At 39.9% G+C, this 24726-nt stretch overlaps 2 protein-coding genes across 3 annotated transcripts; both read left to right on the top strand.

Annotated features, from left to right (window-relative positions):
* Positions 1-5525: 5525 nt before the first annotated feature.
* On the top strand, positions 5526-23956 carry LOC144665748 (uncharacterized). 2 transcript variants are annotated; one of them, XR_013573011.1, is made up of 7 exons: positions 5526-5727; positions 9671-9736; positions 10333-10647; positions 11676-11831; positions 17107-17229; positions 17985-18997; positions 23486-23956. XR_013573011.1 is itself a non-coding variant. In XM_078527046.1 (6 exons), the coding sequence occupies exons 1-6, from the start codon at positions 5581-5583 to the stop codon at positions 18057-18059; spliced, it is 882 nt and encodes a 293-aa protein (XP_078383172.1). In that variant the 5' UTR covers positions 5526-5580; the 3' UTR covers positions 18060-19060. The 2 variants fall into 2 exon arrangements, 1 of the variants encoding a protein (XP_078383172.1); XM_078527046.1 differs by lacking the exon at positions 23486-23956 and having other exon boundaries at positions 17985-19060.
* On the top strand, positions 19130-20933 carry LOC144665716 (uncharacterized). Its single transcript, XM_078527009.1, has 2 exons — positions 19130-19501; positions 19652-20933. The coding sequence occupies exons 1-2, from the start codon at positions 19130-19132 to the stop codon at positions 20783-20785; spliced, it is 1506 nt and encodes a 501-aa protein (XP_078383135.1). The 3' UTR covers positions 20786-20933.
* Positions 23957-24726: the final 770 nt, after the last annotated feature.

Below are 24726 nucleotides of genomic sequence, written 5' to 3'. Positions count from 1 at the left end.
GCGATTATATAAAGATTCGTGTTTTGCCGTGCGCGGTTGCCGTTATTTGGGTCGTCACGAAACGCTTCTCCTCCCCTTGAATAGGGTGTCATTTTTCGGTTTTGGGCCTTAAAAAGGGTATCTCGCTTCTCCTAAAATAGAGGGTCTCAATGGGGTTTACCGTTAGCCATAATATGGCCAAACTTTTAGCCGTTAGGTGTAAAAATTGAAAAATTTTAACCGTTAACCGTAACGACCAAGCCAAGAAGTTTGGAAAGGGGTCATTTGACCAGAAACTTTACCGCCTAGTGGAAATTAGCGCAAAATAGTTTAAAATAAAACAAGCTAGATTCCCTTTTCATCCCAGAATGGTCCTAGGACCTTAAAACACGTTTTACAACAATGAAAATTAACTTTTAACTTTTTACAACAATTGTTAAAACAATTGAAATTAACTTTTAACACTTCTAACCGTCACTTCTAACCGTGACGGAAAGAAATTAACCGTTAGTCGTAAAAAGGCCAAATTATTAACCGTTAACCGTAAAAGCCACCACCCCATTGAGACCCTCTAAAATAGGGTCAGGGTTTAAGAACCTTCGCGGCACACCCCTATCCGAAATTTATGGGAGTGCCCCCCCCCCCTCCCCGGACCAGAAGGTGTTCATGATGTGGGGTAGGCGATGGTTCTGGAAAGTGTCAATTTTATGCCAGATGGCTTTATTTGGTCTTACATGAATGGTACCCATATATACAGCAACGTGGTGAGGTAGCCGCAGAGTTGGCTGCTGGAATGTACGTACAACAATGTGTCAGACCGGCAAGCTCACCCAAGCTGCGAAGGAGATGGACAGATACAGAATGGATTTCATCAGGATAAGTGAAGCAAGAAGTACAGGATCAGGAATGATAAAAGAAGATTTACTCTGGACGAGGAGACAATCAACAGACAAAAGGTCTATACTAGCAATCATCATTGCAGGCGAAGCAGCAAATGTATTCACGGAATGGAAGCCACTGGGGGAAATACTCATCATGGCCAGGTTTAACTTCAGGTACACCTCTCACTGTCATCACCTGCTACACAGCAATAGAACTGATGCAGAGAAAGAGAGGAAAGATGTTTTTTCTATGACCAGCTAGGGTGTCATTCAAGAGGTACCATCATGCACATGATGTGCTGTGTGTGATTGGAGATTTTAACGCTCGCGTTGGGAGCAATAATGAAGGCCGTGACAAGATCATAAGAAAGAACGGCTGTGGTAACATCAACGACAACGGACGCAGACTCTGCGACCTGTGCGCGTGGAAAACAACTTGGCCATTTGAGTAACGCAGTATTTCCGCACAAAGAAATCATCCCAGACATGGACATCCCCACTCGGCAAGACGCACACACAGATTGATCACGTCATCGTTAACAGCAAGTGGAAGAACTCCTTCTTAGACGTGACGACCAGCTGCTGATGGAAACATTAGCCATCAAGCTGCGTTAAACCAAGAGAGGTGAAGAAAGACCAAAGAGGATCGATGCCGCCAAATTTAAAGTGCCAGAGCCAGGCAGCATTTCAGCTGGAACTCATAAACCACTTTTAAGCCCTTAAGGAAGAATCGGTACAACATGACCTCAGCAGTTTCCACCGGACAATGAGAGAAGCAGGAGCTAAAGATCCTAGGACTCGGAAGAAGGAAGAACGATAAATGGGGGAATGAAACAAGGGACAAAATGACAAGATCAGAGAGGGTGAAAGACCGCTACAGAAAGAAATACCAAAAACTGAATAAAGAGGTGAAGAGGATGGCCAAGAGGGACAAGAAGGACTATGTTGAGAATCTGGCTGAAGAAGCAGAAGAAGCTGCAGCACAGCAAGACCTGAAGACGCTGTATACCATCTCGACGACCCTCAGGAGTAGATACAGCCAGTGGAAACATGCCTGTTAAGAATGAGAGTTTGATCTCGATCGAGCAGAATTCAGAGATGACCTCTAGGGATGGCAGGAGCATTTCCCCAGTATCCTCAGTCGACCAGACCCTGAAGACACATTTTCAAATCCACCGACAACACCCCCCCCCCCCCCGCACCTCCAAGCCCCTCAAGTCGTTGACATAAACACTGAGACACGTTAATTCAAGAAATCAAGATGGCCATCACCGAGATAAAAAAAAAAATGGTAAGGCGCCTGGAGCAGACAGAATCTGTGCTAAACTGCATCTGCTAAAAGCGAAGAATCTCTGACGCACAGTGGACGCTCAGTCGCACACTATCCTTCTGAAGACTTTTGAAGATGAAATCTGGTTTTTCGAAAATATGCCTGTTACGGCTTACGAAAACTAATGTGAATTTGCAACAACCGCCGTGACAGAATAGAAGTACCGGATCCTCTCACTGTTGAGGATCTAAACAGCTATTTACCAACTATTCACCGAAGTGGAGGTGGCTCTGCGCGGCTCGGTAAAAATATCCACCACTAGCCACCGACAGTGAGGTGAATAGTTGTTTTAGTATATACTAAAACAGTAGATAAAATAGCCAGAAAGAATGACTTTTGACAGGAGCCATAATCGATTATGGCTCCTGCTTTTGACTAGTTCTTCTTCTTCAAGGATTACAATTTTCTCGCGCGCGTTGTTCGGCGGTGAATAGTTAACAATTATTCTATGAGCCCGCGTTGGATACGAGATGGTATTAAAATAGCCAACGAGGCGCGAAGCGAGGCGCGAGAATTTAATAATAAGTTTTAGTTTAGACTAAAACAGTGGAAAGCGCTTTTTGCTTTTGGCACGCGCTGATTGGCTGCTCAAACTCGGAATATTCTTTGTTTAACCTCGTACCCAGATGTCTTCTTACCACGGTAGTACACATCTGGTCAAGTGCGTTCCGTTCGCAAATCTGATTGGTTGATGAACAGCTTCAGCATTTGCGCGCGGATGATGCAAACTTTGTTTTGCTCGCGCGCACCTAGACTTGTTTCAAGTCGCTCGTTAGATTCGCAGGAGACCGCTGGATACGGAAACGGAGGGCGTTCACAGAAATAAATTCCGCGCGATTACAAAGGTGATTTTACTCAAGTGGTCTTTCTCGCTTGATTTCAAAGCGATTTTATTAATTAACTATAGATGCAAAGAAAAAACGAGCGACTTGGGGCAAGTCTAGCGCGCACCGTACGTCAGCAAGTACTAATAATAACAATATCTTTTATTTAGACACGATAAATTTACAGCATAGCTGATGTAGTTGTGTTTACGTTACCTAAGAAATAATCATAACAAAAATAACACTAAGACAAATACGAATACTAACTAAAGTATCGCTATTAAGTTTTTCATCCAGTAAATGGCCGAGCATGCGTAGTCGCGTCGTGTGTCACATTTCTGACACATTTGACGCGAGCAAAATCCGACTTTACCAGATGTTCTCTCCGAGGGTTGAGAAAATCTGGGTACGAGATTAGTAGTAATTATTTGAATTCCAATATTTCGGAAGGCACGGCCTTCCTTCAGCCAGGGGTCTACAGAGAAAAGAGAGGAGAAAGTGGTAGGTAGACATCTGGGTACGAGATTAAATTACTACCAAACCGTTGAATCAGCCTTGCAATTTTTGTCTCGTGACGTCATGACGTTGTCATGACGACACGAGATATATCTACAGGGGGAGAGGTGCATTCCATGCGTGTTTGCTTTCTGAGGCCGCCGAATTTTCCCGCCATGTCAACATTTTTCCCGCCATGTCAACATATGCTTTGTGAGGCCGCGGAATTTTCCCGCCATGTCAACATTTGCTTTGTGATCTGAGGCCGCCGGAATTTCATATCAAAGAACAGATCGCAACTAACGCGCTGGTTTAGCAAACTGTATGTTAGGAGTATTTATTGTAAAGGGCTTATTGTGTAAAAATACAGGCACGCTTTACTGTTCTTAAAATTTATTTCTTTTTTTTACGTTTATTGCTGTAGTACTACTTCAAAAAAAAAAACTGGTAGATCCCGTGGAGATTATTTTCCTTGCGTGTCTTCAATTCGAGTATTACCCTAAAACGTGTGGGAATTCAACAGTCACGAAGACGCACGCCAAAGGTCAACTCGTCGCTGTCAGAAAGACAAAACTTAACACCCAAATTGCAAAGTGAACGTCACGACTCTCTCTCTGGAGAGAGAGATAACGCTCTATTTAGAGATCCTTTCGGCTTGCTAAAAGGCCTTATCTCTAAATTGTCGAGTCCATTTGCTTTTGATAACAATCAATGTCTCACCCGGTTCTACATATGTTTTGGTTAATTAAATTTACGTGCACGCTATATATAGATTACATGTCACGGGTTGCGTTACTTGAGCAGATAATATTTTGCGACAATCAATTCAGAAACCTTATCAGAGCAATTTCTCAAGCATTTCTGCTGCTGTTATCGGAGTCCTATAACTGTTCAACGGCTACATGCTGGAATGTACTTTGAATTTAAGTCAAGCCTACTTTCGGCTGCTTGGAAAAATCGCTTTTGATAAGGTATCGGAAACAAGTCGCGTGACAATTATAAGTACAAACATTATCCGCCTGACAGAAATAGCAAAGATCAATTTAGTTATAGTATGAATCAAGATGGACGCTTAATTACCGTGATAGTGATCGGAATGGATACCATTAAGGCATCGATTTCAAAACTTTGTTTTTAAGCATGTAATCTTATATATAAACAAAGAAAAATGTAAATGGTTTCACACAATCGTACGAGTGCTCGATGCAAATACATGCAGAGCGGGATACTATAATTAAAAGATTGAGACTGCACGGACAGTTACTTAAAGTTTCACGCACGAGGCGATCATCAGACTGTGCTGTTAATAGCAGTTGAAAGAAAATTTAAACTACACTCATGGAGAGCGGTTTGAGCGATCCTGCTTTTGACTGGCTGCATAAAACTTGTTTTCGTGCCTGCACTTGGTGATTAATTCAGATCTCTTATTGAGGAGAGTAGATCTGTCAGCGGATAGAATGCAGAGGCTTCTCTGTCAGACACAAATTGCAGCGAGACTGGTTTCCCCTGTAAGAGCTTGCTCGCGTGACAATTGACCACTTGATTGAGAAATCGGTGTTTTTGTCTCTTTGGTCCCAGATGTACTTTGATAGGACAGTGTCGTGGGAATGCTTACGATGCTTGAAAGAGAGATTGTGGTTGTTATATCTAGTTTTAAAGCTGTGCTCCGTCATGCCAATATAGACCTTCGATTCGCCGACGGAGCACAGCTTCAAAACTAGATAAAATAAATTTCAAATAAATTAAACTCTGAAAAGAGTCACGAGACACTAAGCCCAGAGGGCTTTTGATTCTTCATCTGTTATGTCATCTGTTATCCTGGTTATGTGAAGAACAAAAAGGGAAACGTAGTTTGATATTCATAAAATTGTAATGTTTGTTTAAAAAATCAATTATTATAAATACTGAAAACAAAAAGAAAGTAGCGACATCTAAATGAAATGGAACCTTACCGTACCCTCCCCTCCCCCCTCCACTAGATAACACCAGAGGTTGTCATGACGTCAATTTCCCACACAATTTTCTTTTCGCTGGCACTGCAGTATTCTTGAACGCCATTTTGTTTGCAGTCATGGTGTATCGAGCCTCTTCTCTGCGAGGTTTAGCCGTCGCACAGATGATATTTGGTGCTTTAATGATCATATTTGGAATCGCTTCTGTTGCTGCTGTACATCATTGGAGTTCATACGTTGGTTTTGGAATCTGGGTTGGCATTTGGGTAAGAAAATTCCACGCTTGATGTGCATTCAATTACGGTGGCCTGTAGGGGACATGCGATGCAGAAACAAATAAATAACTAGCACTGTCAGTTATAAGTGGCAGTGCTAGATATAAGTAGCAGTGATGCTACTTATATCTAGCACTGCTAGTTATAACTGACAGTGCCACTTATAATTAGCACTGTCACTTATAACTAGCACTGCCACTTATAACTAGCACTGTCACTTATAACTAGCACTGCCATTTATAACTAGCACTGTCACTTATAACTAGCACTGTCACTTATAAATAGCACTGCCACTTATAACTACAATCTTGGACAAAACTGTTGAAACAATGGAGCGGAGCCAACGGAGTTCAGTTTTACAACCCCCCTCCCCCCATTTCAATGTTGTTTATGCTTTAGTGTTTTTAAAACAAAACCTGTCGAACCGTTAACCTCAAGAAACAACATTGAGTAGGGGGGATGGGAATAAGATATTTTAACCCGCTTGAAAGTCGGGACATTTGTGAAGTTTGAGGAATTGCGATATTTCGGTGAGCGAAGGAGCCATAACTATTTAAAACTCTTCGACTTGTTTTTGAAAAAATAATTTACGCCTCAAAAATATTGTTTATTTAAATTTTACAGGCAAAGAAGAGACTTCTCAGGTCAATGGCGTACGCATGCTTTTTTCTAGTCCGATCGAAGATGCTCCTATGAGCAGGGCAAGCGTTTTTGAAGACCAGTGGTCATGTTGTAGTCATTTAAAAAGTATTTGACCAAAGAATCTAGTTGTAAACTATATGGAGAGGGCTGATAAACAGTGGCAGTATCGACCCATCAACGTATAGTCGACGTTTATTATAATATAAAGTGCTGAAAACTGTTGTCAGCCACCTTTTTATAGCTTTAACAGTTACCTTAAGTCATATATACGGTAAAGTACTTTGTTCTAACACGGCAAAGTATTTTGTTCTAACACGGCAAAGTACTTTGTTCTAACACGGCAAAGTACTTTGTACTAACACGAGAAAATACTTTGTTCTTCCACGATAAAATACTTTGTTTTAACAAGGTAAAGTAGAATATCTCAGCATTCAGACCCTTTCCCTTCCGCCATAGTGCGAAAAGCGAGCGAAAAGCCTCGCGAAAAGCCGGCACGTGGATGATTTTGAGCCTGCAGTGGTTTTTAGCGGTGGCAGTGCTAGTTATAAGTGACAGTGCTAGTTATAAGTGGCAGTGCTAGTTATAAGTGAAAGTGCTAGTTATAAGTGACAGTGCTAATTATAAGTGGCACTGTCAGTTATAAGTGGCAGTGCTAGATATAAGTAGCATCACTGCTACTTATATCTAGCACTGCCACTTATAACTGACAGTGCTAGTTATTTATTTGTTTTTGCATCGCATGTCCTCTACAGGCCACCGTATTCAATCGTGAATACTTCGCCAAAATAGTAATGCACGCTAGCTTTGAAAGTTATTTAGACGAGGTTTAATGCCTGGTTGAGATCAGATCTTCTGTGCTTAGCAAAATAAATAACAGCAAAACTTCTATTGCTCTGGTGAAGTTTTCAGCGATGTACAGAGAGACTTGCTCGCGGCGCGGCGGCCGGTAATGACTTCGCTTTGATTTTTTCCAAATTATAATTTTGCATGCAGCTGTTAGACTTTGATTATCATGTCTTCGACTTCTCGTTACCGTTAGCTATAAAATGGTTGGAAAACTTCAATAATTCAATTATCGAAGCCTTCATGAGCAAAGGTATGGTTAATTTGTACGTAACCGGTCAACATATAAGCAAATAGTTATGTAGTGAAACATGACACCGTTTTGACATCTGTTAATGATATTGCGTTTGTTTGTTTGTTTACGTACTTGAGTTTAGGCTAATATAAAGCAACATAATTTTAATGTGATCTACTATACCCAACACCACAAACCAGAAAACAAGGCAACAAATTATGGCTTTCCTTACTTTTAAGGGACTCGCGCTATATAGGGAAAACAACTGTCTAAATGCTCGCGCAAAATCTGTAAATGACGAATTGACTACGCAATTTCCGTAAAGAACGAAGAAATTTGTATGTACAGAGGTCGCTACGATAACACTTTTGATTTGTTAGTGCGAAATATTGCCTTCTTTTACTCGTTCTAAATTTGTTAATTTGAAAAAAGATTGCCTTCTTTGACTCGTTCTTAATTTGTAAAATTATTAAAAGTAAATTCACTTACCGTTAATAATACGTGACTCCCTTCTTAATAAATTTGCCATTTGTTGACGCCATTTTGCGCGAGCATTAAAAGACAGTTGTTTTACCTATATAGCGCGAGTCCCTTAAAAGTAAGGAAAGCCCAAATTATGATATCTGATTTATATATTAATTTTATGTGATAATTCTGATTAATTTTATTATTATAAGCTTATTAGAGTTTGCCAGACACTTTTTACAGTTAATCATACCAATTATGGAATTCTTGTTTCTGATTGGCTCCTTGCATGCTTGTCTGTTATATGTAATTGGAGTGCCAATCACATGGGTGTCCAATGCCCGATTCCCTCTATGGCATGCGCCTGCAGGGAACCATGGTAGTTACCTTCAGCGTTGCTAGTCTGCATGTTTTGATGAATACAACTACCATGATTCCCTGCAGGCGCGCACCATAGAGGGAATCGGGCATTACAGGTATCCAGTATTCCGGTGTGTGCTGATTCTTTTTAAAATTAGGGGACATGTTATTGCAAATGTCCCCACTACAGTGGAACCCCGATATAACGATCCTCGATATAACGATATTCCCGATATAACGATGAATACTCTATGTCCCGGCAAAAGTTACAGTAAAATGTATGGGACGGAATCCCGATATAACGATCTTCGATATAACGATATTCCCAATATAACGATGAGAATTTAGCGGAACAAACGTAAAATCCTACCGATATAACAATATTATCATTACATCGTCACATTTTATTTGCAAAACATCGAATGTAAAGCAATAACATTACGGTAATCGAGTCATCTCTAACGTTTCTAAAAACAGCTTTGTACAATGATATATGAAAATGAAACTGTGTTCTAAGCCTTCTTATCAAAATTATTCTCTTTATCCTCCTCTAATATGCAGTAAAAAGAACTTGTTAGCTTCACCCCGATATAACAATATTTTCGGTTATTTTACAGCCATATCGTTATATCGGGAGTTTCGATATAATGATTCTCGGATATAACGATATTATTTTACTGCTTCCTTGGCATATCGTTATATCGGGGTTCCACTGTACCTGGTTAGACCCCTATTCAGTTGAATGAGGAAATAAAGGAATGGCACCTGAGTGTAACTGTTTATTTTCACTCCAGTTTGCTTGCAGTTAGCATTTGTTTTTTGGTAAGGGTAATACTAAAAAAAATTAAGGCTTTATGTACAAATTTTAAAAAGATGAATCAAAAACCAAACGTTTTCAACTTACATGTAAAAGTCATCATCAGGGTTGTTTTGCAGGATTTGTTCTTGGCAAAACTTTATTTGTCGAAGTTTGTGGTTTTCTCGTATATTATTATAATTCATTTTTCAAGAGCTGTCTCTAATTCAAATTTCTAATATTAATGGCCTTTTTTACTACAATCTTGGACAAAACTAGTTGACACATACGCATTTCACCCATTTTTCGCAAATGACTCGACTTGCAAGCGGGTTAAAATATCTTATCCCCCTCCCCCCTACTCAATATTGTTTCTTGTGGTTTGCGGCTTGACAGGCTTTGTTTTAAAAACACTATGAAAAGCATTACCAACATTAAAATGGGGGGAATGGGGGTTGCAAAACTGAACTCCGTTGGCTAAATAAGAGGAAATTTGCTAAATGTTTCAACAGTTTTGTCCAAGATTGTAGTACTGCTCTAGCGGTTTTGATTGAATATTGATTTTATTTCTAATTATTCATCCTCTATTGTAGGTTCTCATTACAGGGATTTTGGGATACATTGGTGCAAAAGATGACGTCAACCCAAACAAATGTCTGGTAAGTTCACTGACCCAATCTACAAATTTTCCATGTAAAGTGTAGCTTGGTCTGTTGAACTGGAATAGCTGTACTTCATACAGTCATATATAGTATATCAAGCTACATGTTCAATCAGAGAAATCCCGATTTCTCAAACCTAATGACAAGGAAAATGAAAATTGCTTTGAGAAATTGGGGAATTAACAAAAACAGGGTTAAAATAATTGCAATGATTGAAACAACTTTTGGTTTGAACAAGTTATTGGGGAGTTTGAGAAATTATTGTAATGAGTGTTTGAAAAATCTGGATTCAGTTCTGATGTATGGTTATAATCAGCTGTCATGTCTTGTTGGTACATACCCATAATGATTCTGCTAAGCATCGTTCTTTCAAGAAGCACCCCATAAATTTCTAAGAGTTGGATCCCCAACCTTCAAGGGAAATGAAAAAGGCTCATTAAGTTATTGGGAGTTAGAGTTATTCGGGTAAAATTAGAGACAAAATGACCTGAAGTTGTTGATAAAAGTAATAATTAATTGTTCAGTAACAGTTCTGTAGTATTATGCCACACTAATCTGTCACACTATATTCTTCTCTTTTTGTCTGTCAACAGATTGGATGTTTTATGGGCTTCTCCATCCCCATATGTGTCGTCACCGGCATAATGTTCATCTGCTACTGCGTTTCTTTGGCACAGTTCAATGAGATCCTGAAATGCAGACGCACTGGCTGGGACTACTGGGAGCATTCAGGTTATTATACCAACACATTCTGTTACTCAAGCAGAGAAAGACACTGGGCGGCAGTTGGAGCTGGTATAGGCTCCTGTATGTTAATCTTCACCATAGTTGAGTTCTTTTTGGCCCTTGCATCGTCCATCTACTGCTGTAATGCCGTCTGTTGCAACACCCAAGCTGTTGTGGGCACTGTAAGTCTGGTCAAGATGTTTGTTTCTTAAGTATAACTATACCTTAAATAAGTTATTGTTACTTATTTTCGTGAGACTTAATTTTCAGGATTTTCCCAATACATATATTTTTTTATGTAAACTGCTAGCGAGTGGTAGCAAATCGATAAAAATGGTATCACACATGACTGTGTGGATAAAAATGATATCCACGTGTACATGTGTGATATCATTTTTGATAAATCAGCTCACAGAGTTTGCCATGTGTCAATGCTCAATGAGCCACAGTTTATCGATATTAAGTCAAAACATCTTCGGATCTTCCTCTGCAATCTTCGGTTACCGTAATCTTCGGAAATCTTCGGAAATTTTCGAAAAATGTTTGGAAACATTCGTACAACCTTCGGACAACATTTTCAAAATTTTCGGAAATCTTCAGAAAATGGTCAGAAAATCTTCGGAAAATTGTCAAAAACATTGTAATTAGTAGGTTTATATAATAAACAGAATAATACATGGTTGCTTGGAGATATGAAATTAACCTCTCGTGTTCAAATCGCTTTGTTCGATTTTGAACACTCAACTCAAAGATAAATTTCATATCTCCGTGCAACCATGTATTATCCTCTACCCAAATTAAAGAACCGCTAAAATTATTTGTAACGTTTCTGACATACATGTATTTTAAATTGTGGCATAAAGTATCTGAAGTAATTAATTTAATAATTCGGATGAAATGAAAAGTGAAGAAATGATGCAATGAATTGCAATTAAAGAAATTGCAACGAAAGAAACCAGAAAAATTCTGGCTTCAACAGGATACAAACTTGGATTTTGGTGTTCCCAGGCGATGCTCTACCAACTGAGCTACATGTATTGAAGCTACACATTGGGAGCGAGGTCAATTGTGCGTTCATATTTTCCCGTGAAATTGATAGAATGACGTAAAGTATATGAAATAGTTGAAACTTAGTGGAAAACTTTTCTTTCTGTGATTTGTCTAAATCTTATTCTGACTCATTAATTAAGTTTTGATTGTTCATTGCCAGACTGTAAGCACTCAACAAGTCACGTACATACAGCAACCCCAACACACGTTTGCAGGAGGACAGGGTGGAGTGGTTATTATTCAGCCAAGCGGTGCAGTGACAACTACACATGGCTACCCAGTGGTGGGACAGCAACCTATGTACTATGCACAACAGGTGAGCTTATCACAGGTGTAATTATAATTAATTTTTAATTAATAGTCCCATACTGGAAGAAGTTTGATTATATAACCAATAATGACGCTGCTTATGAGAAGGATCCTGCAGATTCTGCTGAAGCTTACAACTCAGAGAAATTAAAGATGTGCACACAAGAGCAGACAGTGAACTTCTTGTAGGTTCTGCTTTAATTTAGTAAACGGTTACTTTCCAGTTTTTATTTTATTTATCTTTTTCTTTTTTATTAATAAACATGTCACAAAAATGTGCAGATTTCTGACTCTGAAATTTTAAAATGGTTAATTGAAGAGCGGCGGGAATAAACGGCCCCTGGACTTTCTGACTAAATCGAACATTATCGAAACAGCTCCAAATTGCGCATGCAGGTTTGTTTACGTGTGCTTAACAATGTCCTGTCTTTCATTTCACTGGTCTTTGTTTCGTTTTTGAAAAATTACACATGCAAAAAGACAAGGTTTTTGCTCGCGCGGCTTCTTTTGTCTTTTCTTTTACAAACGATAAACAAAGGAAACCTTTTGTTTCTCAAAACGATGAAGTCAGCTAAAGTTTTGGGATTACAGGCCTAGCCCCAACCCCTTAGCTTAACCCTAGCGAAAAAAGCTTAACCCTAAACCCCAAGGGTTAGGATTAGGGTCTGACGCTAGGGTTTCATTTCAAATTTAGGGTTAAAAAGCTAAACCCAAGTTTAAGGGTTAGGGTTAGCGTTAGCGTTTCAAGCGGCTAGCTTTCACTGCAGTCTGCTTGCGGTTAGCTTCTTTTTGTTGTTTCGGGCAAGGCTATTGTAATCTGTTACCGTTAGCTGTAATTTTGAGGTGAAAGTGAAATAAAGACTGATTGTTGATTGAGTACGTTTGCTCGTGTTGTCACATTATACTAGTTTTGCTTTCAATTAAGTGCCGCCGGCTTGCTCTCACTTCTATCTCCACTCCTTACATCATCACACATCTACAAAATCCCGCGAAAACAAGATAAACTAAGGCACAAATCGATTGATTGATTGATTTATTGATTTATGAATATTTAATGAGGCACAGAAAATAATTTTGCAAGGGGAGGTCCCCCCCCAAACCTATAAAGAATTTTTTAAAGTCTAAAACCAGGTCACTTCTCGGCAACTTTGTCGCGGCAGAACCCAAGCGGACCCTGTAAAACTCGCGTTGACGAAGTTCCCGGCAAGAAACCTCTTGTTTTAGGCCTTCTATGCGGCCAGGCTCAAACTACCTTGTTTGCAACGTTTTTTCCGAAGCGCTAAACAGCGCTGTTGTACAAAACAAAGGCAGAAACATCACTCAGTTCTTCGAGCGATGCTGTAAACTTACAGGTATTCAGACTTAATGATGTCCTTCAACCACCTGGCAGCCGCAATCGAGCTTAAACTATAAACTTTTCCGTTTTACTTTCACAGACACGCCATTTCGCTTAATTCAAACTCTTCCGCCTCTAACATGTGACCTTACGTCACAATGCAGTATCCAGTCCTACGCTACTCAAATCAACAAAAGACATGCGCAGCGAGTCGAAGAAATGCTTGTTAAATGGTTTCTCGTCTTCCGTAGACGCTTAGAAAACCCTACAGGGAAAGATGTACACGCGATGCGTTGGAAAACTCAGACTGCTAGCTGACTGGGAGCACGTAAGCTTGCAAAATGCCTTTTTTTTTTGCATACATAATTTCTGAAAAACGAAGAAAAGACCAGCCGAATGCAACACAGGACAGTGTTTAGCACACGTAAACAAACCTGCATGCGCAATTTGGAGCTGTTTCGATAATGTTCGATTTAGTCAGAAAGTCCAGGGGCCGTTTATTCCCGCCGCTCTTCAGATCTCGGCCCAATAATTAGATTTCGGCTCAATAATTAGCTAATCCAATTATTGAGCCAAGATCTGAAGAGCGGCGGGAATAAACGGCCCCTGGACTTTCTGACTAAATCGAACATTATCGAAACAGCTCCAAATTGCGCATGCAGGTTTGTTTACGTGTGCTTAACAATGTCCTGTCTTTCATTTCACTGGTCTTTGTTTCGTTTTTGAAAAATTACACATGCAAAAAGACAAGGTTTTTGCTCGCGCGGCTTCTTTTGTCTTTTCTTTTACAAACGATAAACAAAGGAAACCTTTTGTTTCTCAAAACGATGAAGTCAGCTAAAGTTTTGGGATTACAGGCCTAGCCCCAACCCCTTAGCTTAACCCTAGCGAAAAAAGCTTAACCCTAAACCCCAAGGGTTAGGGTTAGGGTCTGACGCTAGGGTTTCATTTCAAATTTAGGGTTAAAAAGCTAAACCCAAGTTTAAGGGTTAGGGTTAGCGTTAGCGTTTCAAGCGGCTAGCTTTCACTGCAGTCTGCTTGCGGTTAGCTTCTTTTTGTTGTTTCGGGCAAGACTATTGTAATCTGTTACCGTTAGCTGTAATTTTGAGGTGAAAGTGAAATAAAGACTGATTGTTGATTGAATACGTTTGCTCGTGTTGTCACATTATGCTAGTTTTGCTTTCAGTTAAGTGCCGCCGGCTTGCTCTCACTTCTATCTCCACTCCTTACATCATCACACATCTACAAAATCCCGCGAAAACAAGATAAACTAAGGCACGAATCGATTGATTGATTGATTTATTGATTGATGAATATTTAATGAGGCACAGAAAATAATTTTGCAAGGGGAGGTCCCCCCCCAAACCTATAAAGAATTTTTTAAAGTCTAAAACCAGGTCACTTCTCGGCAACTTTGTCGCGGCAGAACCCAAGCGGACCCTGTAAAACTCGCGTTGACGAAGTTCCCGGCAAGAAACCTCTTGTTTTAGGCCTTCTATGCGGCCAGGCTCAAACTACCTTGTTTGCAACGTTTTTTCCGAAGCGCTAAACAGCGCTGTTGTACAAAACAAAGGCAGAAACATCACTCAGTTCTTCGAGCGATGCTGTAAACTTACAGGTATTCAGACTTAATGATGTCCTTCAACCACCTGGCAGCCGCAATCGAGCTTAAACTATAAACTTTTCCGTTTTACTTTCACAGACACGCCATTTCGCTTAATTCAAACTCTTCCGCCTCTAACATGTGACCTTACGTCACAATGCAGTATCCAGTCCTACGCTACTCAAATCAACAAAAGACATGCGCAGCGAGTCGAAGAAATGCTTGTTAAATGGTTTCTCGTCTTCCGTAGACGCTTAGAAAACCCTACAGGGAAAGATGTACACGCGATGCGTTGGAAAACTCAGACTGCTAGCTGACTGGGAGCACGTAAGCTTGCAAAATGCCTTTTTTTTTTGCATACATAATTTCTGAAAAACGAAGAAAAGACCAGCCGAATGCAACACAGGACAGTGTTTAGCACACGTAAACAAACCTGCATGCGCAATTTGGAGCTGTTTCGATAATGTTCGATTTAGTCAGAAAGTCCAGGGGCCGTTTATTCCCGCCGCTCTTCAGATCTCGGCCCAATAATTAGATTTCGGCTCAATAATTAGCTAATCCAATTATTGAGCCGAGATCTGAAGAGCGGCGGGAATAAACGGCCTCTGGACTTTCTGACTAAATCGAACATTATCGAAACAGCTCCAAATTGCGCATGCAGGTTTGTTTACGTGTGCTTAACAATGTCCTGTCTTTCATTTCACTGGTCTTTGTTTCGTTTTTGAAAAATTACACATGCAAAAAGACAAGGTTTTTGCTCGCGCGGCTTCTTTTGTCTTTTCTTTTACAAACGATAAACAAAGGAAACCTTTTGTTTCTCAAAACGATGAAGTCAGCTAAAGTTTTGGGATTACAGGCCTAGCCCCAACCCCTTAGCTTAACCCTAGCGAAAAAAGCTTAACCCTAAACCCCAAGGGTTAGGGTTAGGGTCTGACGCTAGGGTTTCATTTCAAATTTAGGGTTAAAAAGCTAAACCCAAGTTTAAGGGTTAGGGTTAGCGTTAGCGTTTCAAGCGGCTAGCTTTCACTGCAGTCTGCTTGCGGTTAGCTTCTTTTTGTTGTTTCGGGCAAGACTATTGTAATCTGTTACCGTTAGCTGTAATTTTGAGGTGAAAGTGAAATAAAGACTGATTGTTGATTGAATACGTTTGCTCGTGTTGTCACATTATGCTAGTTTTGCTTTCAGTTAAGTGCCGCCGGCTTGCTCTCACTTCTATCTCCACTCCTTACATCATCACACATCTACAAAATCCCGCGAAAACAAGATAAACTAAGGCACGAATCGATTGATTGATTGATTTATTGATTGATGAATATTTAATGAGGCACAGAAAATAATTTTGCAAGGGGAGGTCCCCCCCAAACCTATAAAGAATTTTTTAAAGTCTAAAACCAGGTCACTTCTCGGCAACTTTGTCGCGGCAGAACCCAAGCGGACCCTGTAAAACTCGCGTTGACGAAGTTCCCGGCAAGAAACCTCCTGTTTTAGGCCTTCTATGCGGCCAGGCTCAAACTACCTTGTTTGCAACGTTTTTTCCGAAGCGCTAAACAGCGCTGTTGTACAAAACAAAGGCAGAAACATCACTCAGTTCTTCGAGCGATGCTGTAAACTTACGGGTATTCAGACTTAATGATGTCCTTCAACCACCTGGCAGCCGCAATCGAGCTTAAACTATAAACTTTTCCGTTTTACTTTCACAGACACGCCATTTCGCTTAATTCAAACTCTTCCGCCTCTAACATGTGACCTTACGTCACAATGCAGTATCCAGTCCTACGCTACTCAAATCAACAAAAGACATGCGCAGCGAGTCGAAGAAATGCTTGTTAAATGGTTTCTCGTCTTCCGTAGACGCTTAGAAAACCCTACAGGGAAAGATGTACACGCGATGCGTTGGAAAACTCAGACTGCTAGCTGACTGGGAGCACGTAAGCTTGCAAAATGCCTTTTTTTTTTGCATACATAATTTCTGAAAAACGAAGAAAAGACCAGCCGAATGCAACACAGGACAGTGTTTAGCACACGTAAACAAACCTGCATGCGCAATTTGGAGCTGTTTCGATAATGTTCGATTTAGTCAGAAAGTCCAGGGGCCGTTTATTCCCGCCGCTCTTCAATTGCTGTGAAATTTTCGAAAATAATCTTCATGCTCATATGACCATTATAAAACACTGACCTCATATGATTATTATAAAACACAGGTAGAAAAAAAGTGATGACAATTTTGTCATGTCTATACAGTATCAAAAAGTGTATGAAAGGTTCTTGCATCTCTATAAGTAAAGGTGGATATAATGAATTGGCATGCACTTGGGTATAATGAGCATTTTTACCCTTACACAGCCTGTGCCAATGCAGCAGCCTGCCTACTGGGCTGTGCCGTCAGGATCCAACCCAGCTGGTGTAGTGACTGTGCCCTATGCTGGTGCTGCTGCTAGTCAGGTGCAGAATCCTGGACAAGTTCAGGTATGTAGAGTCATCACCAGTTGGTATTCTACAAGCTCTATATATTTCTCTCTTTTTTACTTGTTCATGGTCTCTGTCCAATATAATAGGCCAAACAATTAGCAAATCAGAATGCTTGAAATCAATGCCAGTCAAATACTATCAAAGTATTAGACTACTGGATGTAACTTTTCCAGCTCTTTGTTTTAATTAATCACAAAAATGTGTAAGGAATCTCTTCTGACTGAACTGGGTGAATATCAGCCCTATTTGTATTTTTTTTTTTGGTATGGACCTCAGCTTGCAGCACTCAGCTGTAGGATCAAGACCTAGAGCAGATATGCTCTGGACACATGCAAAGGTGGCGTGAGCATTAGCCTGGATAGCATTATAACCTGCTGAATTCCAGATCAAGCAATGGTTCGATCACAGCAGGCAAGCCCAGGGTGGGGTCATGATTATTGTTTTGTGTCCGTTGGCAAGATTTTACTCTAACAGTGCCCTTCCTCAACCAGGTGTAAAAATGGGTACAGGCGACTTTTATTCTGAGGGGTGGAGATCATCCCTAATAATGGACTAGCATCCCGTCCTGGTTGTGGCGGGGGGGGGGGGGATATTCCTGGATGGTCAATACTTTAGAAACCAGTAAAAGCTCTGTCGAGAGAGGACCCTGCCCTGATGCACTTATGAGGCCTTTCTTAGGAGAATTTGATATCAAATCAGGGTTAGCTGAATAAATATGTATTAATTCTTAGAACTGTTTTATTTTTTTACAGCAACCACAAAAGGATGCTGAGAGGCCACCACCTTATGCCTACATGCAGACAGATAATGTGCCGCCGCCCCCGTGATTCCTCATCTCAGGTGATACAGGAGCCCATTAAGCTATTAAGCTCATTATCAATGAAAACTTGTAAATAAGTATTGGTAAACTTTTTTAATTTCACAGCACACTTATAGACTCAATTTTCCGCTGTTTTGTATTAGCTCAACCAAACTCCCAGAACAGCTAGAATATCGAGACTGCAGGGAACGGATTGTGTAAGGATATAATGTTAAAGCAACTGCATTGTTAATGCACAGCAGACACCCAGGAGATGTTAAAATGTACAATTTAGGAGGCAGTGTGGCCAAGTGGTGAGAGAACTTGTTTAAGTCCTTCACCCACTAGCTGGTGTTGTTCTCAATATTATTGTTCTAAGTTCAACTCCTCAGTCACGCTTTGTAAAATAGCCAACAGGCCTGCCTCCTGTCAGTTGGAATACTTAATCATGTTATGTTGCAATGAAGGTCATCTTAAAATATTTATTTATTTATTATTTATAAATACCTGACCCACTTCTGGTTGTCTATCTGTTCAAGTCTTGTCTTTTTATATTAAATTTTATGATTAAAGTCATTGCTCTAATTATAACCTGCACTGAAATTGTTGCCAACTTAATTACCTATTGGTTGTTTATCTTATAGAAACTCAGATTTGAAATAAAATTAAAGAATTAAGTAATTATTGCTCAGTTCAAAACAAAAGAATTTAATACTGTAATAGGCAACCATCCGTATCACACTCGTTTATGAGAAAATGATAATTTACCTCTCTGGCGAAGTGCAGTCATAAAGATTAGAAGAAGCTACCAGTATGGATGGTCAAAGCAGTACTAGGCATTACGTAATGACCTTAACCCTACTGTTTGTAATAATTGCTTAAATGAATTTTAAGACCAGTCTGTATGTGATGGAGTCGCCTAAAGTAGCGCAATCTAATGTTTTTAGTGACACATGTTTTTTGTTAGTCCAGTCCCTGAACTCTCTCTTACGCGCGCCTTTATATAGGGGTTGAACCCAGGCGCATGCAAGTTATACACCTTTACGCCGTAAGCCGGAAGTAACATGAAAGCGAGGCCTAAGGGCCACCAAAATAAAGATGGCGGACGCTCTGCCAACTACAGTGGGTGCAAATCTTGCAGCAAGAAATACATCCCATAAATGCTGTGCCGCAGCACTGTGTAATAATCGGTCGGATAACAGAAAAGGCCTCACGTTTCATGCATTTCCGAAAGATGATCACCGTAGAATGCAATGGGCAGTGAAAATGAAACGATCTGACAGCAAGTTTAAGTCGAATACTTCTTTGTTTTGCTGTTCAGAACATTTTGTTGCTACGGACTACAAGCACAGTTTATCTGGGAAAAGGAAAGATCTTTTGCCATCTGCTATCCCTTCACGGTTTCAGTGGACCAAAACATCAAGTCTCGAGATAGAGAGGGCAATGCGATGCGAAAGAAGAGAATCACAGGTAACCAACGCGTACTGTGAGAGTTTGTATGAATGTACTATATAAGAGCTTGTATGGATTTGAAATAGAGTTGAGAAAAATATCTCTTATTATCATTGAAAGCTTTAATAAAACTTCAAACCTTACCTGGTGTCACTTTTTTGTCTTTAGAGTGCTTTAGAAAGCCATACGCGCGAGAAATCAACCATCACATGTTCGGCTGCATGTTCAAAGAATGAAGGTCATCCAATGGAAACCAGCGAAGTAAAAAGAGAAAACGAGCATCAAAGTGAAGATTTGACAAAGGTTATTGTAGATTTAAAACGCCAGTTGGCATTGTCAAAGTTTGGTGTGGAAAGGTTTAAGCATAGTGATGATGATATTTTCTTTTATACGGGTTTCCCAAATTACAATACTCTGATGGCATTCTGGGAGTATGTTAAACCCTGTGCAGAGTCTTTAATTACTTGGAACTTCGCTCGTGGCAAAAGCGAAGAGAACATGACTGCATTTCCATATCTACATGAGGTAGAAAGGGAAAGGGAAAGGGGGCGCAGCATTGAGCCAATTGACCAACTCTGGATGTTTTTAACAAGAATAAGACTAGGGTTATTTGAACGGGACTTGGCTCACCGGTATGGTGTTGCTCTAGCCACAGTTTCTGATATTTTAATTACATGGGTCAATTATTTATACATCATGCTGGGAAGCCTGCCAGTATGGGTTCCCAAGGATAAGATCAAGCAGCATCTTCCAGAGGCTTTTAAAGGGCGGTATGAAGATATCAGAGGGATTTTTGACTGCACAGAAATTAAATGTGACATGCCTAAGGACTATCAGACACACTCTGAGTTTTACTCAGACTACAAGTCCCATGACACATACAAAGGCTTTATTTGTATCTCTCCCAATTGTTGGGTGACTTTTGTCAGCCACCTGTATCCTGGTCGTATAAGTGACAGAGAAATTGTGGAAAAAAGTGATTTTTGTAGTCTTGTGGAACCTGGTGACAAATACCTTGCTGACAAAGGGTTTGATGTACACGATCTCATGGCCTTGAAGGGTGCAAGTCTGTATATTCCACCCAAGAGACAATCAGTACAGGATCAATTCACAAAGGATGAATGCTTTGAGACCATGAGCATTGCAAATGTTCGGATCCATGTCGAAAGATCAATCAAACGGGTGAAGGCATGGCACATATTTGATCAAGTAATACCACTGACAATGCATGGCTGCATTAATCAGTTATGGACTGTTGCATCACTAATTGTGAATTTTCAAAATCCAATTCTTACAGTGTAATATGGACATTGAATCTATCATAAAGGTGGCCTAATACTTGTTACTTAATATGTATATGAGATAAGTTCATGTAATTGGAATGTGCAAGGACATGCATATGGCACATGCATGCATTGTACTTGTGAATGTACAGAACAAGTGAAGTATAGTATAAGTGAATTCTGTACTGTCTGCTCACTGATTTCAGTATTGCAGGTTTCTTTCTGTTAATTCATTCTAAAATGCCACTAAGTTGTGGACTTATTTAACAAGAAAAAATTCAGAGCATGATTGAAAAAGAACGAGTTCAGTTTGGGCACCATAGTTTTGGACCACAATTCCTTGTCAGGAAAAACCCGTTGCTTGAATATGTCTCCTATGCCTGAATGTGCCACAAAATCAATCCATGAGAGAACAGATAGGCCCAACTGACCCTGAAGTTGATAATAATGTGCATGCTTAGTGTTGAGTGTAATTTGCCCATCTTTTAAAACCAAAAAATGGTTTGCTCCAAAAGAAGGGTGGCCAACAGTTTCAGCTATTGATAGACCCATGGAGCCTGCCTTTGGGTTAGTCTTTATCTCTAGTCCTCCAAACTTGTCATTTGACATGGGATCAAAAACAACACGGTCTAGAGATGCCCCCAAATGAGGTAGGGATGGGTTGACACACAGGCCAACTTCTGCCACTCTCAGTCCAGTGTTCCCTTCTTTGTGCATTGTTTTGACATACATATCTGCAACTTTGCCCTCATTTTCTCTGCCATATTTAACAAAAGACAAGTTGCTGATATCAATTGGGTCACAGATTGCTTTGATAAATTCAGGTGTTGGTTCACTCTTTCTTTTCATAATTTTACCAAAATTTGAGGCTGTGATGCGATATTTTCTCTCCTCGTGCCATAGATTGTTATTTGCTTGGCCAATTGTCTTAGCATGAAGCTCCTGTGCTGCTTGAAGAGATACTTGAATCTTGTTCAAGATTGCAGGATTATTGTGAAATAAATTTAAGTCTACAGTTTCCTCAGAGCTTTTAATGGGTAGTGGTGGAAATGTGGTTAAAGGTAGGCCAGGGGAAATGTTGTTGAGGCACTGTGGCTCAACAAGTTTATTATTTTCATTCAACTGCCTTGGTTGATTGTCAGTAGATTTTCCTGAATGGTTGACTAACTGACCTTCAGCCACATGGATAGGACCATGTTCACAAACAACTTCACTACCTTGCAATAATTGATTGGTTGACTGGGACATATTTAACTGGTGAGAACTGAGCTCAAAAGAGGTGGCAGAATTTATAGTTCTAGCCATCTGAAATCCTTGAAGTTGTTTGTGGAGCACTGATCCACTTGCAACTGGCCCAATCAAGGTGTTTACAGTGGGAATGTTATTGTCTTCTGGTAGCATTACAGCAAATGGAATTTGTGGATTGACCTCTAGGAGATTATTCTTTAATTTAATCACAGCATCAGGGTCAATCTTTCTTGCCTTCACCGGTCTTGGATCAAAAAATTGGCTATGTACTCCCCTTTTTCTTTTACCTGCCCCATCAGAGGCATGCCTTGGCTTTACAACACTCGTGCTCATTACCGGGAAAAAGTTGACATCTCTTTTCCCTCCCTTGCCCCATTGTTGCGGTTTTGAGGTACAGGTTCTTGTGTCAGACTCTTTTAATTCTCCTTTCCTTGTCATGTCTTCAAGTTTCCAGATAACTGCCATAACGTGACAACAACATTCGCTTTTAGATGCCGGGCACTGACGATCACAAGATGCCGATTTAATTTTATCCGCACTGCCTCCGTGGACAATTAGTTTAATTTTATATTTGCGATCTCTCTTGTATGAAGCCCAGCAACACGCTCTCACAAAGACGTAAGTATTCTGGGGATCCTTGAAAACCTGAAGGTCATGGACAAATCTCATCATCCGTAGCCCTTTGTCGTTTGAGTTTACAACGACATCAACATTGTCGTACTTTTTAATACTTTTTCCCGAGTTCTTGACATGCTGAAACGCATCCATTGGTACGAAGTTTGGTAGCACTGAAAAATTAGTGTTGAAGACTTTATTTGCCATTTCATCTGTCGGGAACGAAACCTCTGGATGTTTGGTTGACAACAAGATTGACGAATTATCTGTCTTGTTTTCTTTATCGTTTTCTAATCGCCTTTGAACTTTTGCCTTAGTGTAGCTCTTTTCTGGGTCTGGGTCATAAACATTATCACGGTATTTCGGAATGGCATTAAATGACACCACTCTGTCATAAAAAAGAATATATAAAAATGTAACTTCAAAAGTGAGTACATTAAAAAGCAACAATAAAAATTATCGCACACACACCGGCAGTTGCCGATCTCGCCGAGTACTTACTTTTCCACTAGCTGTTTTTTATTTCCTTGCTGGTTTAGCCGTCTGCATTTTAACCAAAACTTAAGTTTATCGACAGTCCATTTTCCAATCTCACTTTCACTTTCTATAAGAGCGCCAGGGATATCTTGTGGCTTTAATTTTTCCAACTCTAAATTGATATTGGAATCTTTTTCGCCCTCCATGTTTACTCTTTCGAAGTTCGCGGGAAATTTGGTGGCCCTTAGGCCTCGCTTTCATGTTACTTCCGGCTTACGGCGTAAAGGTGTATCCTGGACTCTCTCTTCTCCCGCCTGGGTTCAACCCCTATGTAGGGCGGGGGTAGGGAGAGTTCAGGGACTGGACTAGTTTTTTGTAGGACAAGGTCTGAATAGAAATTACTGTGAACAAAATAAGTTTTATTTTAGAACTATTTACTATCCGATTTACTTTTTATAACAGACCACACTTTAACATTAATATTAGCCTGGTATTGCCCTGTTTAAACATTGTTTTGTTTGTCATTGTGGCAAACTGTGATCATAGTATATGCGAGATTCTACGAATAAAATGTAATTTAATTCGTTGGTAAATTGTGTCATAAAAACAAAAAGGCCCTGCGAGAAATACTTGTAAAATAGTGTGTCGTTAGACCTTATAGACGTGCTTCCTAGTTGAAGCCATAAATGGCTTTTTTGCCATATATTTTTATTATTTTAGAGTGAAACCGCAAATGCAGTTTTTTTTTAGTGTGGATGACACACAATGTACATGTAATATACATGTTACTATTTAATGTATGGTGTGATGGCCAAATGTAAGAGTGACAATAAACATTTCTCAAACATGGTATTACACAAGTCATTCTTAATTTATTCTTCTTGTTTCTTTCTGATGACCGTAATGTTCCGAAATTAACCCCCTATATGCATTCTCCCCTCACCCCCATCCCAAGGTGACGATAAAGTGATGATCACACTGTTAGAATTAGATTTAATTTCACAATTGTCAGCAAATACATAAAGTCTCTAGACCCTCAGAAAGTAATGACGCGGGCTCGAAAACTTGCGACCGCAAATTGTTTTGAGAATCAATAAAATACACCAAGCTGTATCAAGATGATCTGATGTTTCTGTCAAAGTGACCCATAGAGCGGTTTTCACTTGAGTGTCGAAAGTAATTTGCGTTTGCATTGATTTGCATTACTACGCTTAGTGACTGGTTAAAACGCTCGCGCCACTTTTTCAGCCAATCAGAACTAAAACCAAAACCAATCGTGACTCACTCACGCACGTTTTACCGCGCTTCGTGCCGGCTACATGAATTTGCTTCCAGTTTTGATTGTTTTACTGGATTGTCTGTGTTCTTTGTGATTGGCCAGAGTGATTACTTTGGTTTTGGATTTACCATACTCAATTGATAACTGCTCTATCCTACTATATTACTTTGTCCTAATATATTACTTTCTTCTACATGTATTAAGCAATTAGTATTTCAGCAATTAAGTATTTCAACACAAGGGCCTTTTAAAAATCGTCATTTGCAGTGGCTCATGTAGCTCTTTCTTATTCGATTCTTTTGGACCTGGAATGAAAATTAGGATGAATCCACGTGGTGGCG

Source organism: Oculina patagonica, chromosome 9 (genome assembly GCF_052425735.1).
Source record: "Oculina patagonica isolate OP01 chromosome 9, crgOcupat, whole genome shotgun sequence".
Classification (NCBI taxonomy): Eukaryota; Metazoa; Cnidaria; class Anthozoa; order Scleractinia; family Oculinidae; genus Oculina; species Oculina patagonica.
The sequence above is the reverse complement of the archived record's forward strand: the minus strand, read 5'-3'. Positions and strand labels throughout refer to the sequence as shown.

Excerpts from the sequence above, each read along its gene's own strand:
- LOC144665748 (XM_078527046.1), top strand. The coding sequence starts at position 5,581 with ATGGTGTATCGAGCCTCTTCTCTGCGAGGTTTAGCCGTCGCACAGATG. Across the intron at positions 10,648-11,675 it reads CCCAAGCTGTTGTGGGCACT|ACTGTAAGCACTCAACAAGT; the intron begins GTAAGTCTGGTC and ends GTTCATTGCCAG. Across the intron at positions 11,832-17,106 it reads CTATGTACTATGCACAACAG|CCTGTGCCAATGCAGCAGCC; the intron begins GTGAGCTTATCA and ends ACCCTTACACAG.
- LOC144665716 (XM_078527009.1), top strand. The coding sequence starts at position 19,130 with ATGGCGGACGCTCTGCCAACTACAGTGGGTGCAAATCTTGCAGCAAGA. Across the intron at positions 19,502-19,651 it reads GCGAAAGAAGAGAATCACAG|AGTGCTTTAGAAAGCCATAC; the intron begins GTAACCAACGCG and ends TTTTGTCTTTAG.